The 27830-nt window shown below is 46.9% G+C and overlaps 1 protein-coding gene across 9 annotated transcripts in view; it reads right to left on the bottom strand.

Moving 5' to 3' along the window:
• Window positions 1–19404, bottom strand: part of COL12A1 (collagen type XII alpha 1 chain) — a 110615-nt gene extending 91211 nt beyond the window's left edge. For 2 of the 9 annotated variants that reach the window (XM_082218125.1, XM_082218124.1), the window contains exons 1-4: window positions 19207–19404; window positions 9304–9408; window positions 1269–1385; window positions 61–204 (exon numbers count right to left, since the gene is read on the bottom strand). In XM_082218125.1, the coding sequence (XP_082074251.1) occupies window positions 61–204; window positions 1269–1385; window positions 9304–9373 (331 nt within the window). In that variant the 5' untranslated portion in view covers window positions 9374–9408; window positions 19207–19404. Of the gene's footprint in view, window positions 1–60; window positions 205–1268; window positions 1386–9303; window positions 9409–13408; window positions 13428–14694; window positions 14757–14791; window positions 14929–19206 lie in introns of those variants that run through there. The other 7 variants (XM_082218121.1, XM_082218123.1, XM_082218122.1 and 4 more) reach the window with 7 other exon arrangements.
• Window positions 19405–27830: the final 8426 nt, after the last annotated feature.

The following is a 27830-nucleotide window of genomic DNA, read 5'->3' as shown; positions in this document are numbered from 1 at the left end:
CCTCCCGAGGGAGACCTTTGTGACTCTCTGGATAAATCTAAATCAATAATGCGAACTTACTTGTAAGTTGTCCAGAGACAGATATGCTCTCTTCTCTGTCATCATATGAACTTATCGTTACAACGTATTCAGTATCAGGTGTAAGGTCTGTTAATAAAGTTTGGGTAGCGCTATGTGCTAGGGTAAATTCTCTAGTAGGTCCATCTGCAACACAATATATGTAGAACAATAAACACGTCATAGTTGCAAAGTTTCATTCAAAACAGTAAAAGAGAGCTTTTACCTATTTAACAATGAAAGAAATGTAGAAACTTCACGGTTACTTCTTTTCCTGAAATAGGTATAGTAGCATGTCCATAGTACAGTGGCCCAGCAGAAAGTGGCTGAATTGCACTGATATCAGAGTGTGGCCATAGAGGCAAAGCTGTCATGGCCCTTCTGCCTACTACCCAGCTACTCTAATGGCAGTTACCCCTGCCACGTTCTATCGCATTCAGCAGGGTTTCCCAAACTGGGGACTGGCGCTGCCACGGTGGGAACATGATCAGGAGGAGGCCTTGCCCAGCGCCTCACAGCTTCAATAGCTGCTGCTCCCCTTTTCTCATGCTTAGGAGGAGCCTGCCTTTGATCCTGCACTTGTCTAGGTGATTTCGCTAGTGGGGGCTTAGGCTTGTGCTAAGGAATGCGGGTGGCGATGTGGGTTAAACCACAGAGCCTAGGGCTTGCCGATCAGAAGGTCAGCAGTTCGAATCCCCGTGACGGGGTGAGCTCCCATTGCTCGGTCCCTGCTCCTAGCAGTTCGAAAGCACGTCAAAGTGCAAGTAGATCAATAGGTCTACTTCCACCTTCCAGCGGGAAGGTAAAGGCGTTTCCGTGTGCTGCTCTGGTTCGCCAGAAGCGGCTTAGTCATGCTGGCCACATGACCCGGAAGCTGTATGCTGGCTCCCTTGGCCAATAAAGCGAGATGAGCGCCGCAACCCCATAGTCAGTCACAACTGGACCTAATGGTCAAGGGTCTCTTTACCTTTAAGGAATATTAAGAGGGCAGATGACGCCTCCGCCCTCTAGAATTAGTGCACCTGCCAGGAAACCATTCTGAACATGATTACCAGGCATCATTTAGGACAAATTACAGCTGTCCCTGGTATGTATTTTCATATTGTATTTGGACATACCCCCCCAAAAAAAAGATCAGCTAGGAAAAATGAATGAAATAGAGCAAGACTGCATTATTTGAGGTTTCAGCTTATTAGAACGCCAAAACTTACCAGCTTCAGGTGTCACTGTTATCCTGTAACCTTCTATTGCATCAGATGGTCTTGTCCATGACATTTGAACAGTGTGTTCATCTATAATTTTAAAATTCAAGTCTGACGGCGGATTAACTGCAAAAGATTTACACCAAGCAAGAGTGTGTTTTAATGTTGAACAAATGAACATTTTGTTAAATTTTTAAAAAATGTATGTTAAGCAAAGCTTGCTAAGATATGTCTTTGCATAAATTTGTTTCCAACACATATAAGGATATGCTGTTGGCAAAGGGAGGATACAAGCTGATGGAATATGACAAAACACATCAAAGAGAATACACATTACAGAGGACAGCACAGAACATTTGTTTCTTGAATTGCCAAGTCATTCAAGAATGGCCAGCAAAATCAAGCACAATAGAAAACACATTTGGATACATGTACAATGAGTTCACAGATAATAACCACATATGCAAACATTTCACATAACAATTAAAAGAATGTTTTTAACATGCTGGGTGCAATTCGTAGAAGCATGCCAAATCACAACCTGCTTACAACACCATGAGATCACTTGACATTAACACAATAATCCCTTTCAATAAGACATCAAAGAATTTATTGGTCTTTTTAAAAATGGTCTCTGCACATTTGAAACTTTTTTTTATAAAATAAAAGCTTGGCAGAGAAAAAGAGAAATATGTATTTTGGAATGTGGTAAAGATTTGAGCGGTTCAGAGCTCAATTTATACCATACACATATATATATGCATATATTTGTTCTTGGAGTTTAACCCCTCAGTTCCAAAAAGCTGCCCGAGTGGCTTATCTTGAATCTGCTTATACATAAAATTGGGAATGAAGGGGTTAACAAATTAGAAATTATTACCTATCACATTTGAACTATTATGTATAACTTTTTTAAAAAAACCACACATTTTCTGTTTACACCACCTTTGCTATACTATTCCTGAGGTGTAAACTTTTTGTTTATCTTTTATCATGTCCCCTTTGCAGCAGGTGTATCCATACTAAAGAATGGCATTTTAACACAAAATGCCAGTATGGCGTGTACACAACAATGGTTAATTATGGAAAGACAACATCAAGGTATATTTATAGACATTTATTTACAGAATGTATGGGGGGGACAAGGAAAAGGTCATCAGTGATCCAAACGAATGACTGCAAATAAATTTGTGGGAGCTAATGAGACGATGAACGGAACAGTACAGAAAGGAATAGTTTACATACGCTATCTTGCAGCATCATGCATGTATGTATATGAAAAGTCAATTTTTTAATTTTGGTTTAGCTTCCCACAATGGACGGAAGCTTCCATGTACAAGGATCATTACGCAAAGACGTTTCATAGTAATATTTTATAATGATATTCTCGTGGTTAAACTGTTCATGCTGAGTCATGCAGGATTTTACTGATTCACTGTCAGTGCATGGTAGGCGTTCTATAAATAACTATTTAAACAAGTCTAACAAAGGCAGATGAAATTCAGCTGTGCTTTCCTTTAATACCTCAGATTGTTTGGCAAGCATTGTGAATGAGCCATATCTTGTGGTTTTCTTGGAAGATGTCCATTTTTACTTAATTTGGCCTTTTTAAATTTAAAAAAACCCAACTTACTGAAAAGTGGGCCTCTGAGCAATCAATGACAAAATGTTAACTACTTCCAGGGAGATAATTCACTCATCGCCTATGACACTGCAGTTCCATTGACCACAGAAGCACTTCATCGGTGTGCATTCCAAATGATTCACAGCTTTAAAAATGCATAACAAAATTTCATACAATTATATGTGGGGGAGCTTGAGGTCTTGAATAAATAGTGAATGTTTTTTTAACATATGGTCATTTCCAATGAAAATGGGATAATATGGCTTTGTGCTGTTGCTGTAGTAGATATAGTAGTAACTAGAATACATGTTATTTTTCCTATTGTCCATACACAGGCAGTGAGATTAGAATATTAATCTGCATGTACAATTGACTCTTCATTCTGTTTAAGCCAGTCACACTTCTGCAGTCAAAACTTAAAGCATACATTTATATACTGTACCAAAGTCATGCAATAGATGTTAATAGTAGGATGCACAACAATTTAAAGAATACCATTATAAAATATTGTTTCCATAGCAATGGCTCAGGACAAATTTAATGCAAAGGCAGAGACAACTGACCTGAGCATGCTCTTTTTAAAATAATCAGTACATGGGGAAAAAATAGCACCACCAACCTTGAAGGTAAATTGACCTGAAGCAGCAGAGGTCTTAGGCTGTAACTGCTGAGGGACAGCAGCAGCCCACCTTGATGATATCCAAATGACCGGATTCCAGATAAACTGAAAAAACTAACTGTGGGGAAAAGTCTTTAACATTTCAAAAGACTGTAATTTGCTTTGTGAAAACTCAGATGTGGCACTTGGCATATATATATATATATAGTGTGAACATCACTTTTAACTCTCATATGAGATCATCTGTTTGTTTGTAGCAAATTCAACGGCGCAATTATTATTTACTTCCATAGGAGTATGGATCATACATGAGTTTATTCCGAACTTGATCATACATGAGTTTATTCCAAAGAAATTCAAAGTTCAATAACCAAGCTCAATAGGGCTTACTTGCAAGTGAAGTGCGATGGGATTGCAATCTATACTTCTGCTAGATTTGGACAAAGGGCACACTTTAAAAAAAAGAATTACTTCTCAATGAATGTGTCAATGAATCTAGAACCTATCGGTTTCTCACAAAAAGGCAGGCTTGCAGCCTCTGGCTAGGATCCAAAGTACCATGCAACTATTTCTGTGCAACTAAAATATCTTCTATTTCTCAAACAGCATTCCCCTCTGCATCATACCAAGCCACTTTTGAAACAGAGTGGTGTTTCTAAAGCAGTTTCTGATGCGGCACAGGTAGTCTGCTTCTGTTTCTCAGAAGCCCACTAGACGTGCACAAGCCCTTCATCATGCATAAAGTGATTGGTTGGATCCAAACCTGTCTTTTAACTTCACTACTATGGATGACTGAGGAAATCAGACTTCAAAATAGCGAAAGCAAGTAATATACTAATAAAATACAGTATTCTATGAGCCAATTTAATTACTTTTTTATTACATTGTGAAGAGTCTTCTGAGTGCTTCCTGACTGTGTGATTGTTTCTAGTCAAATAACTGCACCAGTGTATAAAATACACTGAAAAAAGGAGCCCACAATGCAATGCTGCACGTGTCTACTCTGAAACAAGTCCCACAGAAATCAAGGAAACATTCCCAGGTTCAGTTCTCTCACAAATTATTCTATACCACTGAAAGTATTGTGGTAAAGCCAAGAACAGGGGTATGGTTTATATTGTTTTCTGCATATTTCTCTCACTAAAATAAACATAAGCAATAAGTAATCATTATATTGATCAAGTTCACACAACTGTTAGCATTGTAAACATACGCTGACTAGTTAAGATGAGGAACACAAGCCCTTCATGAGGTTGTCTATCTCTCACATTGGTTTGGGTATCAAATGCAATAAAAATTAATCAAAAGACAGCATTTTTACAGGTGACACTATCTGGCTACTCCCTGTGAATATCTAACGAGATAGGAAAGCAATATTTAAAAGAAGGCTAGACACAAGCTACCAAGCCATGACAGAAATGTATAGTGGACTATGCCCATGTCGTGTGTGTATGTGTGTGTTTTTATTTAATATTTAAGGAATAAGGAAGAGGTAATTTGCTATATAGCTGCTAAGCAGTTGCATACTGGCTTACTTCTTAACATGGCCCCAGTAACGCAATGGGTCCTTGTCTCTAGCTGTTAATCAGAAAGTTGGTGGTTCTAGACCACACAGGGACACCTATAGGCAGTATTCCTGCACTGTAGGGGGTGGGACTAAATGACCATTGGGGGGGGGGTCCCTTCCAACACTGCAATGCTATAATTCCCTCAGCAGGTGAGTTGCTGCTACTTACCAGGAGGAAGAGGGGAAGGCATCAAGAAAGGTAATGTACTATCTTGGTGGTTCAGCCAGCACCATCTGCCCTTCCCCAACGTCACCACCATCTTGCCCCACCCCCACCCCAGGTAAGCAGCAGCAACTCACCTGCTGGGAAGTCAGGTAAGTGCCTCCACCTTCTGGTTCTATACTCCACATGATCAGAGCTCTAAATCAAGGAGGAAACAACCTACACATGAAGAGCACAGCTTTAGACATGCTCCCCTAAAGCATAGACAGCTGGGGAGGTGGGGGGGCAGCAGTCAGAGACCCACTCATGGAGCCTTACCTTAAATTTATCACCTCTCTGAAAGTCTGTTCAGTGCCTGAGCTGTGACAAGTCATATTTCAGGTGAAAACTGACACGGTGGAATACTCCCCCCATGGAGGAAAAAAGAATATTCCAATATACAGAAACCAAACCCTGGCAGAGACGCCGCACTGATAATCATCAGATTTGAGGGGGATAATGGCACCTATTGTTGCCCCACTCTCCCAAATTGGGAACTGCATAGAAGTATATTGTCATGCTCGCCTGAATAACCGAGGGGTTGGTTCTGTATTGGGGGTAGAAAGGACTGTAATTCTAGAACAGGGGGTGAGGGTGCTGCAAACATTTCAAAATTAATTACTGACTTGTAGAAACAAGTAAACCAGTCTGGATTTAGCTGGGAGGGTTTACACCTTTTTAACAAATCACAGCATTTTGGGCTTCTAGGAGATACATCTAAAACAGCAAGCTTCTTTCAGTTTTTATACCCATTTAACAGACACGGTCCCTCCCCACCAAGAATTACAGTTTCTAGGGTTCCTTTGGGGGAAAGAACTGCTTTAAAACCAGTCTGTGGCAGGGCAAAAAACCCAATGTCTGTGTTGTTTTATGAGATACCAATATTTTGGTTTTGTTGCAACCTATAATAAAAACAGGAGCCAGCTAGAAGCTGAAAAGCAGTAATCATTTCAGATCTGCATGCAAAAAACAAAAAAAAATCAAAGCACCTACACTGGACTAGTCTCAATGACTTCTGTGGTCAGTGATTTGGGAATTGTGGCCTTAGGTTAGACCCAACCATAAGTACAAGTCAGACATTTGAGGTCATGTATGGATTGGAATGTTGCTTTCGATTCCGACACATTCAGTTAAACCACATCTTATCCTTCAACACAGATTTCCAAAGGCTCCCAAGCAACTTGAACGAGATAGATAAACATTACCCTCATACATACTTGATGCATATCCCATCAGAGCAGCACACGCTACTCCCAAGTTGCACGCATTCAGTTTGTACTTTTGCATGCTGTGACAGCATCATGGTGCTATGTTCACAAGAAGTCCTTTACTTTGTGTCTTCGGCTGTAGCCAGGATAATGTTATGGAGCTGAAGTCTCCAGCAGGACCTCCCGCAACAGATCCAATGGGGAAGTGGCACAGCACGACTGCCACCCTCCTCCATGGAATATCAAGAAAGAATGGAGCACGCAAAAGGTCTGAAATCTGCTCCAGTGTATCAAAGGCATATCTTGAAACACATCCACAATGAGGAGCCACATGTGCCCCTCACCAGGATTTGTAAACATATTGCCTAAATGCAGTTTACCCTAAGTCTTTTCTTAACCTAATGTATTTTTTTCTTTAAACACTATTTATGGGCACTGCCAGGATAAATATGCTGCACATAGATTGCTAGAGGCTGCATCCTGGTACTTCATAGCATAAGCACAGAAAAGAAAAGGATAGGTCCAGGCCCCAGGGTGTATGCGGGGGGCGGAATCTAATAGTAGGGAGAAAACAGAAGCAGCAGAATTTTGGATAGTGGTGATGGCACCAAGATGTGACAAGGCAAGGCTAGAGAGAAGGGTGCAGTTGTCAACAAGAGAGGTGACCAAAGTTTAAGCAGACTTGAAGCTTCCAAAACTGGATGCAGCAAATTACAATCTGTACAGAATAAGATCCTGGAAAAGTCCCATCCGCACAAATCCACAGTGCTGGCACTATTAGCTACTACCTCCCTCTGGATGCAGCAGCAACAGTACAGTACATAGGGGTTTTCCCCCTCAGCTGTGCAGATTAAGAACAGATATGCAAAAATTCTCATATATGTGTAAGAATCAAGAGGGTCCATTCAAGTTACCAGATTACATTTCTACTCTTGTATGAAAATTTATGAGCATTCAGTGCTGCTCAGTACAATGCTAACTGTGTGGTTAACAAATCTCAAGGAAGAGTTTTGAGTGGAAGAATGTGATGGATGAGTGCATGGATAAAGGAGAGGTTTTCTTTGCTCTTTTTCTATTTCCCCAGCCAGCAATGGTTTGCTGTCCCCTCCTTCACAGCAGCAAAGCATGGGGAAAGGGCTTTCCCTCCTCTCCACTCCTCTGGGCCAAAGGTGGGGAACCTGTTACCTTCCAGCTGTTGTTGGATTACAACTCCCATCATCTTTGACCATTGGCCATGTAGCTTGGGCTGTTGGGAGTTGGAAATCCAGCAATATCTGAAGGGCTCTAAGTTCCCTATCCCAGCTCTTCACCACTGGTGTTGCCACTCAATAATAATAATAATAATAATCTAAGAGGTTGAAAGGAGAGAAGGGAAAACCCTTCACCTATTTAAAGTATGTTATGTGTGATGTTATGTGTGATGGCACCATGGGGATGAGGAACCTATTGCACTCCAGATGTTGCTGGACTTCCACCATATGGAGAGCCAGAGGTTAGTCCCACCCCCGGGACAGTGGATATATATGCCAGGGGTCATTCAGCACTGCTTGAGATGAGAAAGGGAAATCCCAGGTTAGAGATTTCCTTCCTCCCTTATGAGCACACATTCTAAACCAGGACTGAGAACTCTGAGGCTCTGGCATGAAGATTCCAAGTTACTAAACACTTACTGTGAGGACCACAACCAGCCTTGCCCTTAGCCTCAAGGAGCCACTTGCCTCAGGTGGCAGTGTGAGAGAGACATCAGAACGACATGCACACCCCCTCCCTCATATGCCCAAGGCCCTCCCGGGCCACCAAAATGAGTGTGACTATTTGCATGCTTTCTGAGTTCCTGGCACCAGCAGCTGCCTGGCCAGGCACTTTGGCATGACCTCAAGAGCCTTGGGATCGATTCTCTGCAGCACCTGCAGCAAACAGCCATTACCGGCACTGGGGAACAATAGTCCAGAGTTTCCCAAACTTGGGTCTCCAGCTGTTTTTGGATTACAATTCCCATCATCCCTAACCACTGGTCCTGCTGGCTAGGGATGACAGGCGTTGGGTCACCAGCTGTTGATGGACTGACTACAAGTTTGGAAAAACCTGCAATAGCTTTATCCCAGGGAGCAAACCAGCTTTGAGGTGCTTTGCTGAAAGCCGGTCTCCTCTGTGTGAGAAAGAATGGCAGGAACGTCATGTTAATTCTAGGGATCTGGTTATTGCTCCCTACACAGGAGCAAGTGTGGTGCCCCAAATGTTTGATTCATTAGGAAAGACTTCCCACCTTCCTCACCCATCTACCCCCCCCCCGCCATTTCAGACAAAGATGCACAGGTAGCCAGATTCTGTTGGAGTATTTTATTTTATAAAGGGTTTGTTTTTTAAGAAAAGAAAGGGGGGAACTGTGCATGTGTCTATTATGTATTCACAGTACAAAGCAAAGCAATTAAGCATCAGGAGGGCGTGTGCGAACGCTCCAGGGTTTCTCTGGCTTATTAAGGAGAAGGTTCAAGTTTGTACAGGTGTCCTCCTTCTCCCGGGAGGGAGGGAAAGAGGAAAGGAGGCCACGGGAGGGCAGAGGCCAGCTTCTGGTTGCAAGGAGACATCCAGTGTGGACAGCACACTGGAAAGACAACAAAGAAGAGGAAGGAGAGTGGAGCTACTCAGCTGGAGTTGCTCTCTGGAAGTAAACAAACCACAGAAAGGAAGGAAAGGGACGGAGGGAGGGAGAGAGAGAGGGGAAAGGGGGTTTGGTGAAGCACTCACACGTAGAGAGAAATTGTTTCCTTCTTTAATTCTGCACCATCACTTTTCCCAAGGAATGAAGGAAGGGATGACTTACCTTCAGCCTCTGTCACACAGAGGAGAAGAGCACACAGGGCAGCAACTGCTGCAGGAAGCCTCGTCTTCATTGCTGTCGGTTTGGATCACAACCACATGAATGAATCTATTGGAAGAAAAAGAAGGAAGAGAATCAGCACACATTTCTTTCAGTCGTTTAAATGGATGAAGAGAAGAAATCACATAGCAGCAGAAGGGAAGCTGCTGAGCACTGAGCAGCTAGTATACACCTCTGCTCCCTCTTAGCTCTCTTTTTTTAGCCCAGTGTTATAATAAGATATGGATCACATCTCTATTTGAAAGTGCTTTGATGATCAGATGGGGTTTTCCCTCTGCTTCATGCACACTGCCACCATACATACTATGTTCCCTTTAAATATCCATAATGCCTTGCCAGCTAGAGCCAAACTAGAAGATATATTAGCTATGTATCCATGCCCATAAGCGCAGCAAATTTTCACTAGAACTGGGGGCAGGGGAAACAATCCAAGATGGCTATGTATGCCTTTGAATACCAGCTCTGGGAATCACTATTGAGGAGAGTGCTGTTGCCCTTGGGTCCTCCATCTTCCTATAGACATCTGGTTGGCCACTGTGAAAACAAGACGTTGGACTAGAAGGGCCTTTGGCATGATGTCGCAGGGCTCTGGAGGGAGTAGGTAGCCCCTCTATCCCCAAGCTTCACTTCCCATCTAGATTAGGATGCCATATCTTCAATTTGCATTGGCAGTGGGGTGGGGTGGGGAAAATTCCTGTCCTTCCAATTTGCCTGTTCATCCCATCTGATCTACTACTGGCAGTGCAAAACCATCATGCATGTCAATTTCACACAGTATTTTGTAAAAATAAGTATTTGAAGTGACCAGAAAGTGGCAGAAGGGAGAAGATCTGCTGAAAGTTACATGAATTGGTTTCCAGCTATGCAGTGATGGATTTAGGGGAGCACAACTGGTTTGGGGAGCCTCAGGGGAGCCTCAGTAGCACTGCAATGGATGCTGCAGGGGACCCCAGAACGATTATTTAAAATGGAGCGTGAGAAGAGAAGGGGCCACTGAATTCTGGTGTCACACAGGGTGCCGATGAAATTTGAGTCCCCAAAGTGTGCCACTGAGCTACGTGATGAATGATTAATAGATAAACTCCTGGACAGATCAGAGGCCAGCAATGTATGGCTCAAGAGCCAGATTTCATGCAGGTGGGGAGAGCCAGGAAGGGGAGGAGGAGGGAAATATGGAGTGAAGCTGAAACAGACTGAGCGAGGAAAGAAAGTCTTATTTAAGTAGTAAGTTCACGCTTTTTGGCAAGAGCAACCTGTCCCTCCCTGGCAGCCTTGTAGGTGGTAGGAAGATGGAGAGACAGAGAGAGAAGGAAGTATCAGAAAGAAAGAGAAGGAATGAGACAAAAAGGAGAGAAAGGTAGGCCCCACCCAGTTTTGGCTCTGGCCATGCCCACCTCTGGTTTTTCCCACCACAACCCCAAGCCTCCTGACAAATTATCTCCAGAGCAATGCAGCCCTTGGCAGGAAGAGGATCTGTAGCCCTCAGTGTTGAGAAAGACAGGCATCCTTTAGGGAGTGGTATAGAAGGGCTGGAGCATATCCTTAGGAGGCAAGAGAGTCTGAAAGCAGGATTTGGTGCTTGTTTGTTTTTCCATTTCCATTCCACTTCCCTTCTCTTTCAAAAGCTTTGCCCACTAGAATGGTTGGAGGGTAATTCATTCTTAGGGAGGCAGAAGTGTGTGGGCAAAAATGTCTAGCTCATAAAATGCAACGCCTGTTAAAAGAAGTGACCAAAGAGGCTATTAAATAGAAGACACATCCTCCCAAGCATACACAACTTCTGTTTTTTAAAAGAAGTGCTTTGCAACTGAAACCAATATCCCAGAAAAACTGGCATGCAACTTCCTGGCACGGTCATCTATCGATTTTCTAAAAAACAGACACGAGGGCATTTAAAGAAGCATTTTTTGCCCTTCACACATGCACACCAACAACAGGAGAGATAACCGAAAGCACTTCAACTGGCATGCATGAAATCCGTGGTCTTGGAAGTGGTGGGGGATTCCATCTGCATCCTCCTTCCTAGCCCTGACCCAGAGCAAATGCAGAGGACAGCCTTGAGTTCCAGCAACTGCTAACTCAGAAGTTTCTTCTCTCTCCCAGCCTTCCCCTTCACTGGCTCCAATTCAGCTGGGGATTTTATTTGGCTCCTTTTTTGTAACTGTTGAAGCACTTAAGGATGATTTTAGAAGTCTAGGGTAATTTGGAAACTGCAATAAAAACACTCTGCCTGCAAATATGCAGCTCCTTGATCCTGTCCCCCTCGCCTGCCTGCAGTAAGGTCTGAAACAAATTATACACAAGGGGATGTAACATACCAATGAAACCCAATGCCTAGGTCTAGCACCCCTCTGACGCAGCAGCTTGATTGGGGGTTTTTTGTTCACACAGATGCAGAGAAAGGAAGAGAACTCTAAAAACACAGGATGGAGGTGAGCAACAGAAGATGTATTTGGTCTAGAAATATGCAGTTGGCTGCAAATCTACAAACCACTTAACTCTACTTATTCCTTTGAACAGTTCTGAAAGAACTCATTAACCAGTCCTACTTATTGTTAACGGAGCATTCTGTGTATATTCCAAGCAAGCAAGAGAAATGTGCGGAATTCAGCAAAGGGCGTGGAATTCAGAAGCTTTACAAATCTCAGATTTCACTTTTAACCAAAAGAAAAAAGTGGTTGGCGGGGTGTTTTTTTGGCTGAAAGCACAGACACAAAACTGTGGGTCTCGTGGTCTGATAAAATCTCCTAAGGAGAAGGGAGAGAAAGCCTTAAGAGGATGTCTAGTAGCCAAGGTACACTGCATTGCTCTGCCCTGCATCCAGCAAAACATATTTTCAAAGTAAGAAAATCTATGAAAATATTACATTTGTTGCAGAACTCAGAATTTTGCACTGAGGCAGAACATACTGTATACTAAGAAGGGGGTTTTTTGGGGGGGTGTATGGGGGAGTTAAGTGATGCTTTTCCCTGTCAATATTTGATTTATCGATCTATTGTAGGCTGGGTGGTACCCGCAACACATTTACCACACTATAAATGTTTAAAAGCAGCAGTAAAATATATATTTTAGCATCAAGGAGATTTTTGTATTTCCTCTCTGGAAAAAGGCTATATGGGTGGTTTTAAAAAATCTACTTGCTTTAGACCTGGGAGATTGGAAGATCCAGCACAGACTCTAAATCCACAGTGATCAATGCTGCAGTCCAGTGCACACTTACTTGGGAGTAAGTCCCATCCATAGGATCAGGTTGGCAGTGTGCCTAATTCTGCATTTAACTGTAGCCTTCCTACTGGGCCTTGAGCCAAAGTTCATTGTCCTGATAGGCAAATCTAGTCAAGTTTAATGGTCTTGCAGAGTTTTCAGAGCATCCTTGTCTTCACTCTGAAGCAATACAAGGGAGCCAATAAGGGCGGTGGGGTGTTGAGTGGTATAAACCCCTGAAACTTTCGCACACAAGTCTAGACTAAAAGGCTCTTACATAGCCCAAAATGAGAAGCGGAGACGTTTGTAACCCGTATAAACGAAGCATCCGAGATCTGGTGTATTTTTTAAAAAAGAGGAAATACCCAACAGCAACTTTTAGCTTCAGCTTTTCGTTTACCCATTCCCGCGAGAAGGCAAGGCGCGAGTAATTAAGCAATAGACTTGAATCACTTATAGCGCTGCCAAGACCAAACCACAAAGCAAAACAGTTGGCGTAAATCATTAGGCGATTAACAGCTCAGGAGGAAGAAATAGTTTCTGGGCTATGGAAAGAGATGTTTTGTTTTGTTCTCTTAAACACACACAGCCAGAAGGTACGTTTAATCGCTCTGCGAAACTGACAAGACTCGACAATACCTTCCCAGTTCCTGCCCGAGACCTGACGCTCAACAGAAGCGCACAGGCAGCAGAAGCGCCTGCTCAACGGATGCTTTTAAATATATATAAATATACCCCCACCCCAATATACACACACGCGGTGCTAATGCAACCGAGAATCTCTCGCTTCTGTAGCAGCCAGCCAACGTGAGCGATCTTCCTCGTTGCTCTTCTCGCTGCCTACCTGCATACATGCACGCGCACGCTCTCCTCTCCAGCGCTCCACTCGTGAGCGCGTCTGCTCCTCGGCCGGTGCGCACCCAGGAGGCATTTAAAGCAGCGAGGAGGACGCGGCTTCTGTCCGGGGTGTGTTTTCTGAGCTTCCAGCGCCACCTGCCGGGGCAGAAGCAGCAACGCAGCTACTCGCCCCCCAAAGAACCCGAGCGGAGCCAAAGCATTATAAGGAGATATATTCCCAGCGCCCCCAACCCGCCCCGGCCGCTCCTTCCAGACTGGAGTTCCCACCACCAGCACCCTTCGAAAACGTTTCTCTTTTTAGTTTGGCCAAAACGCTGATCCGATCGCTTAGCAACAGTTTCGCTGACTTTTCTGCTTTCCACTGCACAATTTATGAGCTGCCTTTCTTGAGTTGGCAGCAGCCAAGAAACGCCGCCGCTCTCAATTTATTTCAGTTTATTTGCAGTCACCCGGACCTTGAGAAAAAAGAAGCAGCAGAAGCAGATCTCTTTCAGACGTGTCGATCCCCGGCCAGAGAATCATTTCTCACACAATGAAAACAAAATGCAATCTTGCACACAGCAAACGTGAGTAATCGCCCCCAGAACAAAACTACCGACTGGAAAGGAGAAACTTACATATAAGGAGCTGTTGCACAGCCAGAGAAGGCGCGGGATGAGGGCGAGAGAGAGAAAGAGCTTCCGACGTGTGAAGCAGTTGCAACCAGGGATTTCCCTTGCCCACGTCGAGGGGGATTCCTTGCCCACCCCCAACTCCCACTCAGCTTGATAAAAATGGGGCGCAGGAACTAAAGATCCCCAGGGACAAACGATGCGCGCCTTTCTTTTTAAGCGCCACTATTTTATCTAAGCAATCGCCAACGGAGAGAAAAAGGCAGCAAACCAGTAACTATTTGCGTGTGCAGCCTTTTCAGAGCCCAGAACTGCAGAAGCAAGAGCTGATGAGAAGCCGTCGGATGCCAGGCTCGTCTTCGATTCCCTCCCTCCTGAATCATCTGCCCTTTAGGGGGAAAGCTGGCCGGAGACCCTCGACGACCTCCTGCCATCAAATCCGAGGACATCGCCCCCCCGCGCGCGCGCGCCCTATAAAATCCACGCTTCCACCGCAGGGAGCCCGCGCGCTCCGGCTCGCCCGCGCCGCCAGCCCCGGCGCACCAGCAGCGCCTCTCGCCTGGGGCGCCTTCGCGCGCGGGCTGCTGCTGCTGCTGCTGCTGCAAGGGCTCGGCCGGCACGAGGCGAGAAAGGGCTCCCTCTCCGCCGCGCGCGCACAGACCTGGGCTGGCAGGGCTGGCGGGGAGGGCGGCGGCGACGGAGCCGGCTTCAGGAAGGAGGCAGCGGCAGCGGCAGCGGAGGGGAAAGGTCCTGGGCACCTGGAGGCAGGGCGCGGCCAGAGGCAGGAGCGGTGGCGGCGTCGAGAGGAGCGGCGGCTGCTGGGCTGCGAGGGGTCGCTCCGTCCGGCAAGCCTCGCCTTCTCCGAGTGGGAAGAGCCTCTCGCCAAGCGCGCTCCTTAAGAGAGGGCTGCTCCCAACTCCGCGCTCGCCTCTCGTAAGCGGTTACGAAACGGCGGCGGGAAAAGGTGGACGGCTGCCACGGGATGAGCTAGGCGCTCCTCTCCTCTCCCCTCTCCTCGCTAGTAGGGGAAGAGCGAGCAGCGCCCGCTCGCCGGCTTGGAAAGGGGCGCATACCTCGCCGCATTCCTGAGGCATGAGGAGTCCCGCGCGAGCGCAGCCCCAGCCCCCGCCGCGGAAGGGCTCGCGGGGAGGGGGGCAAGGAGGGGGGAGGCAGGCAGGCAGGCGCGGGGGGCGGGGGCGGGGAGGGGGCAGCGGCCGCCCAGCCAAGAACACACGTAGCTGCTGCTGCTCTCCGGGCTCCTCCGCGCCCGAGCCAAGCAGCAGTGGCTTCTGGCTGAGGCGGGGGCCGGATGGGAGCCCAGGAGAGAGACGCAGCCAGCCGCTGGGGACCTCCGGCGCTTAGCTCGCACCCGGGAGGCTGGCGGGGGGTGGTGTCCCTGAATCCCCAAGAGGAAAGATGTGGTCTTCACTGAGAGAAGTTTGAAGTGGAAATACTTGCGGGAAATTGAAGGGACCCTGAATTTCTTGGGAGCATTTATTATTATTATTATTATTATTTTGCGCGAGGGGGTTATTTCGTGTGGGGAGCTCACGCATTCGGGAGTCAAGGGGTGTGAGGCACGCGCCTTTCTAGAAAGTCCAAAGTCTCCTTGGGCATTCAAAAGTTCTGCAGACTCGCGGGTGCGAAACTGAGTGAAATTGGTGAGCGGGCCGTCCCAAGCGCACAGGATTGCATTCCCTGGTATCGGGGAGAGAGGGGGAAGAAACCCTCACTCGAGTGTGAAATGTGGTGGGAACCCGGAGAAGGCTGTTCTCATGCGGGGCAATTAAAATTAAAACGTTGAGGGACGCCCTGAGGAGAGACCAAAACGCACCGGGTTTTCTCATCTCCGGTTTTGACGCCGCCCTCTTTCACACGTTGCTCACCCATTTCTAACCAGTGTATACTAATCCTTCTACTGCAAGGTCGCCCCTCACTCACCCACCCTTGAAGTCATCACCTATAAAAAATAAATAAGCACAACTCAGGAAGCGGCTGCTGCCCAGTGCATTTCTTTGGCTGAAACGGGCGCGCTTCGCAACCCAGCTCCAGCTGCAGGACTTGGATTCCTGTCGACTGGCAAGTCCCACTGGGGAGGGAGCAGGGCTTAAATCTTCATTTTGTTTAGTTTGAGGCGGAAGAAGAAGGAAGGAGTAGCAGGAATGCAACGTCCAAGTTTGACCATCATTTCCTCAGACCCTGGAACGTGGCGCCTCGTCTCCCGCGCCTTTCTCTCCTCCCAGGGAGAGCGCGCTTCTGCTCGCCGGCACGTGGGCCGGCCGGGCAGCCCGGGATTTGGGGCGGGAAAGGCGGGACAGAGCCTGACGAGAGAAGCTGCGCGAAGCCCGACATTCGTGGAAATGTGGAAGCCTTCTAGTCATCAGCTCAGCAAAGCCCACTGGGCCACCCAGTCAGATGGGCGGGGTACAAATAATAAAATCACGTCTACTTGACAGCCCTGCCTGCGATTTTTACAGCCCATTGGGGGAGGGGGTCTTTCCTTCCACAGCAAAGCATTAGAAAAACCAAAGAAGTCTCGTCGTCAAAAAAAAAGAGCTGCCTCACACCGAATCAGTCCGTCTAACTAACTGGCAGCTGCTCTCTGTGGGTTCCGACAGGGGACGTTTCCCGGGCCGACCTGGAAATGCTGGGGATTGAATCTGGGTCCTGCAGAACAGATGCTCTGCTGCTGAGCTACGACCCTTCCGCATTGTGAAGCCTCCAGAGGGGCGCCATTGAGCCTCCCGGCCCGTGCGAGCTGCCAAAACTGGGTCTTTGACCCGGGTGAAATAAAGCCTAGTTCGGCCCCCGCCCAAAGTATCCCTAGACATATACAGTGTGCCACTGAAAGGAAAGGTTGGAGAGAAGCTGTGCTTCAGCGCCGGGGAGAGAAGAAAGGTTGCCGCTGTGTCCCCCTGCAGGACCTGTCCCGCTGAGAGGGGAAAGTGGTGAGAAAGGAAGAACCCAAGCCAGTCGAGCGGGGCTTTGGGAACTCCATGGCTTCCGCCCGCTTGTGCCCGTAGAGGCAACCGGGAAAGTGGACAGTATCAACCACCTCCTACTCCCACCAACAGGACGCCTAGGCAGGCCTGCGGTTAGGCTGCTCCACTGAAGAACCTTTAACGCAGCCCCTCTTCGCTTGCGAGGTAGAAAAGCCACGGTTAGGACCGCACGGGAAGAGGGAGCGGCAGCAGTTGCCGCCAGTGGCGTAGCGTGGGTTGTCAGCACCCGGGGCAAGTAATTTGCGCCCCCTAACCCGTGGATTTGCGCCCCCTAACCCGTGGATTTGCGCCCCCTAACCCGTGGATTTGCGCCCCCTAACCCGTGGATTTGCGCCCCCTAACCCTAACCCCCAGATGTTGCGACTGGCCCCCTGCACCCCCCACGCTACGCCACTGGTTGCCGCGTCGGCCTCTGAAAAAACCAACGTGAGCAGCTATACTTTTTGAGAACGCTGCCGAACAGTCATCTACAAGTTGGTCTACGGGCCTTCTCTGAAGCCAAGGTCTAGCTCTCCTGGCTTTTTCCAGACTGCGAGCTGAGGGCACATTCGCGCATGCTCCCTGCTCACAGAAAACGAGGGCGTAAGGGAGCGGGGAACACTAGACCCCTTCTCCCTGCCCTCTAGCGTTCTGTGCGCAGGGATCCATCCATTGACTTGATGGTGGACAAGCATTCCATCAGTTATGCCTCCACCTGGTGCAGCCCAGACCCGAGTCTACCCCCTCAGCCCTGGAAAGATGGGAAAGGCACGCGTTTAGCTTCCTCACACTCCTTAGGCTAAAAACAGAGAAGCCCAGCAAAGAGTGTCGCTCCTCTCAGCGGCAGATCCCTTCCACACCATATAGTTAAAGCACATTCGATGCACGTGTAAAGCGCATGGCCTCGCCCCCAAAACAACCATGGAAGCGCTTTCAATGTATTTGCACTAAATCCCAGAGAAGGCAGGGTATTTATAATCCTCGCAGCAACTCCCCCAAAAATAAAATAATCCCCGTCCGTGAGATTTAGGCGCAACTCATCTTGGCCAAGCTCGTGTCCAGAATCTACCCGAGAAGCGAAAGAGTTCTGTATGCCTCTGGTGGCGCAGCGCACACCTTAGAACGAGTCCACCTTGATACCCGGGAGCGCACCGGCCGAGTCCTGAACCACAACGTGCATCCAGCTGCAGGAAAGGGAAAGTGGGCAAGAAAGGGAGAGAGATCCTGGAAGAAAAAGGATAGGTGGACTCAAAGGCTCTGACGTGCATACCAGCACCTCACCTCGCGGTGCTGCTGCCCTTTGCCTACCTATACCCAGTCGCTTTTGAATTATGATGTTGGAGGAGACTTTTGAGAGTCCCATGGACTGGAAGAAGATCAAACCTCTCCAGCCTTAGGGAAATTAGCCCTGCGTGCTCACTGGAAGGACAGATTGTGAAGCTGAGGCTCCAATACTTTGGCCACCTCACGAGAAGGGAAGACTCCCTGGAAAAGACCCTGATGTTGGGAAAGATGGAGGGCACAAGGAGAAGGGGACGACAGAGGGCGAAATGGTTGGATGGTGTTCTCGAAGCTACCAGCATGAGTTTGACCAAACTGCGGGAGGCAGTGGAAGACAGGAGTGCCTGGCGTGCTCTGGTCCATGGGGTCACGAAGAGTCGGACACGACTAAACGACTAAACAACAACAACAAAAGCCAGTCGCGCAGGATGGTGTAGATACGCCTCCCTCGTACCTGGGAGAAACGAGGCCCGTTTCCCGCTGCCCTGCCCGTGCTTTCTCTCGGTCCCAACGACGCATCAGGCGAGGCTCCTTCTCCCAAGCCAGTGCCCCCCCCCCACCTTACCTGGCTTTGGGAAGAAGACGAGGGGCGCGGGGCGCGCAGGAAAAAGTGGCCCCGGAGGCTCCGCTGCGCGTCTCCCTCCGCCCCCGCGCAGGTGTGCCTTATTCTGATTAGCCAAGCGCCGGGCCGCGCCGCAGTCCTACAGGCAGCGCCAAGGCGAAGAGGCGCAGCATCAAAAGAGACGCCTTTCTTCGCGCGCAGGGGTGCAGCGGGCAGGGCGAGACCCGGGCGGGGGAAAGAAGGGAAGCAACGCAAAAGGAGGAGAACCCGGGCCGAGCAAGCCTCGTCTCCTGGCGCAGACTCCCCGATCCTTCCGACTCCCGCCTGGACATTCAAAGCAAGCACGTACGCGCTGCTCGCCGGCGTCGGTCCTTCGCTCCGCGCGGGTTAGGGCTCCAGATTATCTCCAGTATTTCTGCTGCCGCCGCTGCATCTGCTGCGCCCACCGCGCTCTGCTGGCCGAGGGAAAGATAAGCCGCCCTTGCGAGATCGAGAGGTCCCAGCTGCCCAGAACTGCCACATCCAGAGAGCTCCCACTCAGGCACCAGAAATGGGCTTCCTTTTTGTCAGGGACCGTTTAGAAGGGCTTCCCTTTAACCCTCCTCTGCGCGGAATTCTGCGTAGGAGGGGGAAAACGGAGCAAGGTCCATTTGTTGTCCAATAGCCCTCCCTAGTGGCCGTTGTTGTTATTGCAATAAGCAGGAAATCTTGCCATATCCATCCACCTTTCCATCTGGCAATAACGGGTTGCTATCACCTCCTGGCAAATAGAAGGGAAAGAAATGGAGGCAGTGAGAGATTTTACTTTCTTGGGCTCCTTCATCACTGCAGATGGGGACAGCAGTCACGAAATTAAAAGACGCCTGCTTCTTGGGAGAAAAGCAGTGACAAACCTAGACAGCATCTTAAAAAGCAGAGACATCACCTTGCCAACAAAGGTCCATATTGTTAAAGCTATGGTTTTCCCAGTAGTGATGTATGGAAGTGAGAGCTGGACCATAAAGAAGGCAGATCACCGAAGAATTGATGCTTTTGAATTATGGTGCTGGAGGAGACTCTTGAGAGTCCCATGGACTGCAAGAAGATCAAACCTCTCCATTCTTCAGGAAATCAGCCCTGAGTGCTCACTGGAAGGACAGATCGTGAAGTACTCCAATACTCTGGCCACCTCATGAGAAGAGAAGACTCCCTGGAAAAGACCCTGATGCTGGGAAAGATGGAGGGCACAAGGAGAAGGGGACGACAGAGGATGAGATGGTTGGACAGTGTTCTTGAAGCTACCAGCATGAGTTTGACCAAACTGCGGGAGGCAGTGGAAGACAGGAGTGCCTGGCGTGCTCTGGTCCATGGGGTCAAAAAGAGTCAGACACAACTAAACAACAACAACAACAACAGCTAGGTTTGGGGTGTTGTTGCCTGGCGCAACAGCATCAAAGCCGCATTTCCTTCCACCACCACCCTCACTACACGGCAAGAACTTTAAGAAAAGTTGGTAGAATTGGATGGCATTGACACGTACCATAGACTCCTGTGAGGGCATGAACTATCATGCCAAATCTCATAAGGATTGTTGCAGTATCTTCTCGTACATTGGCAGCTTTTACAGCTTGGGGGTGGGTAAAAAAAGACAAATCACACAATCTCCCTGTATGTTCTGTGGGCAATTGGTCTGAAAATAGCAGGCGTGAGAGATATATACCCCAAACAGGTCCAGAGGCAACTTTGTACTAAGCACCTTTAAATTTTATGATTTAAACTAAAAGGGGTTCGGTTTCTTTCCTTTGTTTTTGCTTGTGGGCACAAATTCAGTGTCATTGTCTTGGGTGACGTTGCAAACAGAAGCTGCAAGAAAAGTGCTTTTTATTTGAGGAGCGGGCTGGTTGGGACATTGGGACATTGGATACAACCCACTGATTCATTTCTATGCATGAATTTTACTTAATAAGTTACAGAGAAATAAAATAATGCAACTTTTGAATGACAGGCTTACAAATTTCTGATGACACTTTCGGGGGTGCTTTTATTCTAGGACCACATTCTGCTGTCTGCCAAAATAACCTTTACACTTTCCAGAACCTACCTTTCCCTCGGCAATAAATTACTAAAGACATTTGAACAACTAAATTTGTGTAAATAGCACAAGTAATTAAGCAGCAATAGATTCCATTCCCCCTCAAACACTAATAGACACTTTGAGTAATGTTAGTGCTACACCAAAACAAATCAGAGAAAATTAATCATTCACCTCTCTTGCTCTCAGACACTGAACTGCTGTTCTAGCGAATGCTCTGTGTGCCTATTTTCCAGGTTGTCACACTATATTCCTAACTATATTACTGAGGGCACCAACTTAGTAGAATGGTGTTTTTGTTTGGAACTTACCTACAGATTGGAGCCCCTAAGGCGGTTGGTGTCTTGTATGCCTCTTTCCAGCAACTCCTGCAGCCACGCTGGTGCCAAATGTATAATTCTGCTTTCCTTTGGACCACATCAGCGAGGCCAAGAGGGTGGGATGGGTCTTGTTGTCTGCTTTGACTTCACCCCCAGAGGTGCACTCCATTGTCTCTCGAGACAGATGGATGCCAATGAGCTACTGATTCAAGATCCTGAGCTCCAGGGGACACCCCCCCAAAAAAAATCATCTACCTCATTATTCACAACAGCCTATATATCTATTTGCAAGGCAACCTGAGTTATTTCATTGACCTGGAATCTGAGCTTGCTCCAACAATTTTGAGCTTACCCAAAGACCTTGTACTAATTAGGGGTCAGCAAACTTTTTCAGCAGGGGGCCGGTCCACTGTCCCTCACACCTTGGGGGGCAGATTATTTTTTTGGGGGGGATGAACGAATTCCTATGCCCCACAAATAACCCAGAGATGCATTTTAAATAAAAGAGCACATTCTACTCATGTAAAAACACGCTGATTCCTGGACCATCCATGGGCCAGATTTAGAAGGCGATTGGGCTGGATCCGGCCCCTGGGCCTTAGTTTGTCTACCCATGAATTAGCCCATGGACCCACCAAACAACCCTGTTTGCCTTTCAACTGATTGGTGGTGACTGCAAAGCCCTGTGGAAAACAACTTCACAAGACTTGACCATCACCTGATTGTCAATCATTGCGTAGCCCTTTGCAAAGCACTCTGCAGACTACCTTGCTGTTCTGTAGTCATTCCTATACTTGCCATTGCTATTGCTATGATTTACCAATACCATGCTTTATGGGTGGTTCGCACAACTATTCTCCCCCACCCACCCACCCAAGTCAACCCAAGAAAATTATTTCAGTGCATTTCTGTGTGCTGAACCAGTCTTCAGAATGCTTAAAATACCTTGTCTAGATCACTGCGCAATGTGTCACAATCTGAAGATACATTGATAACAATGGGTGGACACATGTAGAGCTGCATTGCACAACCAGCGCACAGGCCTTTAGCCTGAAATAAACCAGCATGTTAATCCCAAAGCATTGATGGTTGCTTTGGACATTATTAGTTGGGAGAAGGAAGCAGCACTCTTAAGTGAGGAAAGAGCTCCAGAAAGAAAAACACAAGACTGTGGTAGTCTGACTACATTTCAGAAGTCTTAAAGCACAGGGATCTAGGTACCTTCTCAAACATGTGTTTCTGATATGCAGCATTTGAATGGATTTTCCCTGGCTATTAAAAGAACAAATGAATGAACCATATTGTCACGCTTTGCCTAAGATCTACACCACACTGTTTTACAAGAGGCATGTTCAGTGTGAAAGTGTGTTAGAGGTTAATATGATTTATAAATGATTCACAAGCACTTTCACTTTCATGATAAGGAAAAATCACAACTTTTTAGCTGCTTATGTTTCTCTGTAAAACACTGCATACATTGGCAGTGCTAAGTAAACATTGATATGTACCTAATACAAAATATATATATATATTTCAGAGGACTTTGTTTAGACTTTCAATTGGGTCTGTCCCAAGTAGGTAAAGGGTAAAGGATAAAGAGACCCCTGACCATTAGGTCCAGTCGTGGCTGACTCTGGGGTTGTGGCGCTCATCTCGCTTTATTGGCTGAGGGAGCCGGCGTACAGCTTCCGGGTCATGTGGCCAGCATGACTGAGCTGCTTCTGGTGAACCAGAGCAGTGCACGGAAACGCCATTTACCTTCAAACCGGAGCAGTACCTATTTCTCTACTTGCACATTGATGTGCTTTCGAACCGCTAGGTGGGCAGGAACAGGGACCGAGCTACGGGAGCTCACCCCGTCGTGGGGATTCGAACCGCCGACCTTCTGATCGGCAAGTCCTAGGCTCTGTGGTTTAACCCACAGCGCCACCCGTGTCCCTGTTCCAAGTAGGTAGAGTCAGCTAAATCCATCTGTCAGCAAAGCCCTTGCCTGAGTATAGCTGCCTTGTTGCATGAGTAAAAGTGGGGAACAGAAAATTCTGAATGTGCTGTGTATTTTACCAGGCTGTTACTGTGCGTTTGCTGCTAATCCCAAACTCGGTCTTTCTATGTATGTCCTAGGAGCCCATCATTATCCTGGGTCCCATTCTTTTCATTTCCCACATCCTTTATCCACTTGACTAGGTAAACCCACCTGTGGCTATTTTAGCATAACCAAGTGTGCAACGAAGGCTATTTGTAGCAAAACATTGGTTTTTTGCAGTTAATATGCTGAAATTCTAGTCTGATGAAACATATTTGATGTTACTGAAAACTGTTCTGTTCTGTTTACTGTGTGCCTACGTGCTGAGTACACAATGTGCTATTCAGAAGGCATTCCTGAAATGCGCAAACATTTACCAGCATATTCTGATCTGCCTGAATCTTGGATAATGATGTTAGTTTGCAATCTTAATCCACCTATGCAGAAGTCATTTGCTTAAACTCTATGCGTCTTACTTCCAAATAAATGCATTTATAAAGCATTGTAAGATTCTCTAGGAAGTAACATGTGGCTCCAACATTTTCCTTCTTATTCAGTAAACAAGACAGGCAGAGAACTTTTATCTAAATGTAACATCTAACATATTCACATGCTTAATTTTCTATTTTGATAAACTTAAAAGAATGTTTTTCTTCACGGAGGAAAAAGCCTCTGGAATTGAATCCAGCGAAAGATAGTTATTCTCACAGCATCTTTTCCAATGTTTCTTAAAAACTTTTTTTCAGGGTGACATGTGCAAGTTGGCCGTGTAGCTTGGAACCATGGGTATTTTCTCATCTGTCAGGCCTGAGCAATGTGTGATCTCCCCTATGGAGCGGAATGTAGCCAGAGGCAGTGTCCAGCAGCTGATCAGGAGCTCGATAAGCCTTCTGTTTGTGATTCCTGCCTGGAAAGACAAAAACAGGGGTGGGGGCAGGATTGTTCCTGGCAGGCCACCGTCCACGATGAGTGGAGTGTTTGGCTTGGCAGGCCAACATATAGGCATGCCGATTGGGAATATTCACACCAACACAAATTCTGTGCCTTCTCATAGTGGAATACCAGGGGGCACGGGAGGCTGGTCTCCTAGAGAGCAAACAGAGCACTGCTGCACCTCAGTTTCCCCACAACCAGCTCTCACTGGCCTGCCTTCCTACAAGATGCCCAGAGAGTGGCAGTGACTGTCAGCTCCTTCCTCCTCCTCATTGTCTTTATAGAACTCAACAATGAGGAAGATGGGGACGAAAATAAAATTAGCTGAATCTACCTGCCATTGTCTCTGGCTTTACTTACTACTGGTTTCCTTGTCTTCAGTGTGGTGTAGTGGTTAAGAGTGGTAGATTTGTAATCTGGGGAACCGGCTTCGCGTCCCCGCTCCTCCACATGCAGCTGTTGGGTGACCTTGGGCCAGTCAAACTTCTTTGAAGTCTCTCAGCCCCACTCACCTCACAGAGTGTTTGTTGTGGGGGAGGAAGGGAAAGGAGAATGTTAGCCACTTTGAGACTCCTTAAAGGGAGTGAAAGGCAGGATATCAAATCCAAACCCTTCTTCTTCTTCCACCCTACCAGTCCCAGTCTGGTGGGTAGTGTCCTTCTGATCATGATTTTTCCTCCCCCCTGATCCAAGTTTACTATGATTTTGTAGGTGATGTCCTGGAAAGGTGTAGCATGTTATGCGATCACAAACATTTTATCACTCTACGTATCTCAGATAAGGAGAGAAGCCCAGCTTTTCCATGGCTGCCATGTTCAGGTCTTTTTAATGGACAACATATCCATTCCTTCCAGACATTTTCATGCAATACAAAAAAGGAATGAAACAAACTATGATTTTTGGTGCTTTTTTTAGCAGCTTAAAAAAGCAAGCAGGACAACTGTATCGTGGGCCATTTAGATATTTACATTTTATTCCTATAAGGCAGAGTTAGCCAACTCCCAAGAGACTGTGATCTACTTGCAGAGTTAAAAACTGGCAGTGATCTACCCCCTTTTTGGGGGTTCAGGTCAAAGTTGTCGAGCTTCTTTTTATGGGCTGCAGGGCTGAAATGTTTAGATTTTTTTAGGGGAGCCAAAGTTACTGGGCTTCTTTGCAGGGAGCCAGTGATCTACCACAGACATCCAGTGATCTACCGGTAGATCATGATCTACCTGTTGGACGTGCCTGCTATAAGGTGTCAGCACTCTTTACCCTATTTGCATAAAATAACTAATGTGAATTGATGATGATGATGTATTACTTATGTCCCACCCATCTGATTGAGTTGCCCTAGCTACTCTGGGTGACTTCCAATGGAATACAAAAACATAATGAAACATCAAACATTAAAAACTTCCAGATAGAGGGCTGCCTTCAGATGTCTCTTGAATATCATATAGCTGTTTGTCTCTTTGACGTCTGATGGGAAGGTGTTCCACAGGGAGGGTGCCACTGCCAAAAAGGCCCTCTGCCTGGTTCCCAGTAACTTCACTTCTCGCAGTGAGGAAACCGCACAAGGCCTTCGGCACTGGATCTCAGTGTCCAAGCTGAACGGTGGGGGTGGAGACGCTCCTTCAGATATACATGCTGAATAATGAAGTTCAAACTTCCAGCATTAGCCTAATCTTTTAAACAGGATGCTGGAACACTAACAGACTAACAGTCATGGGGGTGGTAGATTTTCTCTCTTCTTTTTCTTTTAAAGTGGAAAATTATTTCCCTGAGTGACAATTTATTATACCATTCTGGCTTTTTAATCTGATCTTTCCTTTACATAATGCTCTGAAAGGAATACGCCAATGTACTAATAAATCAAAAGCCTGGGAAACAAAACATGACAAAACGGTTCCACTAATAGAAAAGACAATGTTCCCGAATACTTACTTTTCTGTAGGTGAACATTTGTTTTCATGTAATTAAATAACTTGCATTGGCTCTGACTTACCTTTCTGAGTCTTCTAAAATGAACACAATGGTTTAAGAAAATAGGCTTAAAATTTAAAGTTGGGTATATGTGTCAATGAAACACGCAGTTAACACTTAATTAACTTCGCAGCATGCCCAGAATGAAAAATGTATGAAAATCTATATATAGCCCTTTTACAAAATCAGTCTGCCTAGAAGGTTTGCCAGTTACTTCAGACTTTGGCTTCAATCCTTTACTCACTTACCTAGAAGCAAGTCTGATTCAACTCAGTGGTGCTTCCTTACTTACGGTATTCAGTGCAATTACCTTAGGAATTTGATCTCCATCATTTAGCTACCTATAGTTGGAAAGTCATTTTGGATAAACACACTGGACCTGAGCTGCATTTAGGGCCACGCAAGTTGTTTCCCCAAACAGGGCGCTGAGTGAAGGAGGCACAAAACTGAGAAGATCCCTCATTGGGCGGGGTACAAATAAGCAATCTGTTGTTGTTGTTGTTGTTGTTCCAGCCCTCTGGAGCTGCTATGGGTGCATGTGGAGAGATGGTTTTAGGGTAGTGAATCCGGTTCGGCCGCATTGGGTGCTCTGCTGTAGGGGGTGCCACGACAATGCTGTAGAGCAAAGCAAGAGAGGCAGGGGGCATATAATTTTAGCATTGTGCTGGGCGCTGTTAAAATGTGAGAGCACCAGGGGTGGAGGGTGGAGTTCCATTGCCCAAGCAGAAGTTATTTCCCTCACACAATTTCACTGAATGCAACCCATGCTATTTTCCCACTGAAGCCGAACAGAACACCATGGATTCAGCTCCTGGTTTGCTCTCCTTCTCCCCACCCCCACCCCCACCTCCCAGTTAAGTATGACCAGCAACTTGCTCTGCATTAAATTACTGTAATGGGAATTGGGGTTGCTTGTGCGTAAACTGCAAACTGCTCCAAGCTGGTTGTATAGCTAAACCTTTCCCTGGTTTGACAGCCCTTACAACGCGACTGTCTCAGTCACTGGCAGAATCCGTCAGTGGGCGTTTCCTAAACTTCTTCCAACATAAAAATTCCTTGACTCCAAGTCTCCTCCTAGATTCTCGGCGCGGAAGCTTTCTGCGCAGCGTGGGCGTGCCAAGCGGAGGTCCTGTGCTCTCTCCGCTGATTTCGCTGGAAGAGTCTCGGAGCCTCCCCTCCGCAGTACTCTCAGCCTCCCCTTTCTCCCTGGTGTCCCCGGGATTTCCTTCCCCAGCGGAAGCTCTCTCTCTCTCCTTGCTAGTTCCCTCCCCTGCATTATTGGAGAGTCTTACCTCTCCTCTTGCCTCTGATGGCAGTTCCCTGACATCCACGTTTAAGTTTGGAACCTCCTGGAGAATGGGTTCGTCAACACGGCATGCTGCCTAGAGAACCTCCGTTATCGTAGTGCCAACATTCATGCACATGCTCTAGTGTCCTCCGTTTTCCAAGATAGTTCCAGTCAATAGTGCAATGCTGCTACCCCTGCCTTCACCACCACGAAATGTAATCTGTGGTGCGTCTGGATGGGTTGTGGTCTCTAGCCAAGAAAAGAGATTGGTGGAGGGATCCAGGCTGGGGAGAATCTTGAACAGAGGTCTGGGGGACAAATCATATAACCCCAAAGTAGCTAAGTGGGTCATTGCAAAAGGGAAGAAGGCCAA

Source organism: Podarcis vaucheri (genome assembly GCF_965113315.1).
Source record: "Podarcis vaucheri genome assembly, chromosome: 3".
Classification (NCBI taxonomy): Eukaryota; Metazoa; Chordata; class Lepidosauria; order Squamata; family Lacertidae; genus Podarcis; species Podarcis vaucheri.
Note: the sequence above shows the minus strand (reverse complement) of the source record. Positions and strands in the feature narration are given on the sequence as shown.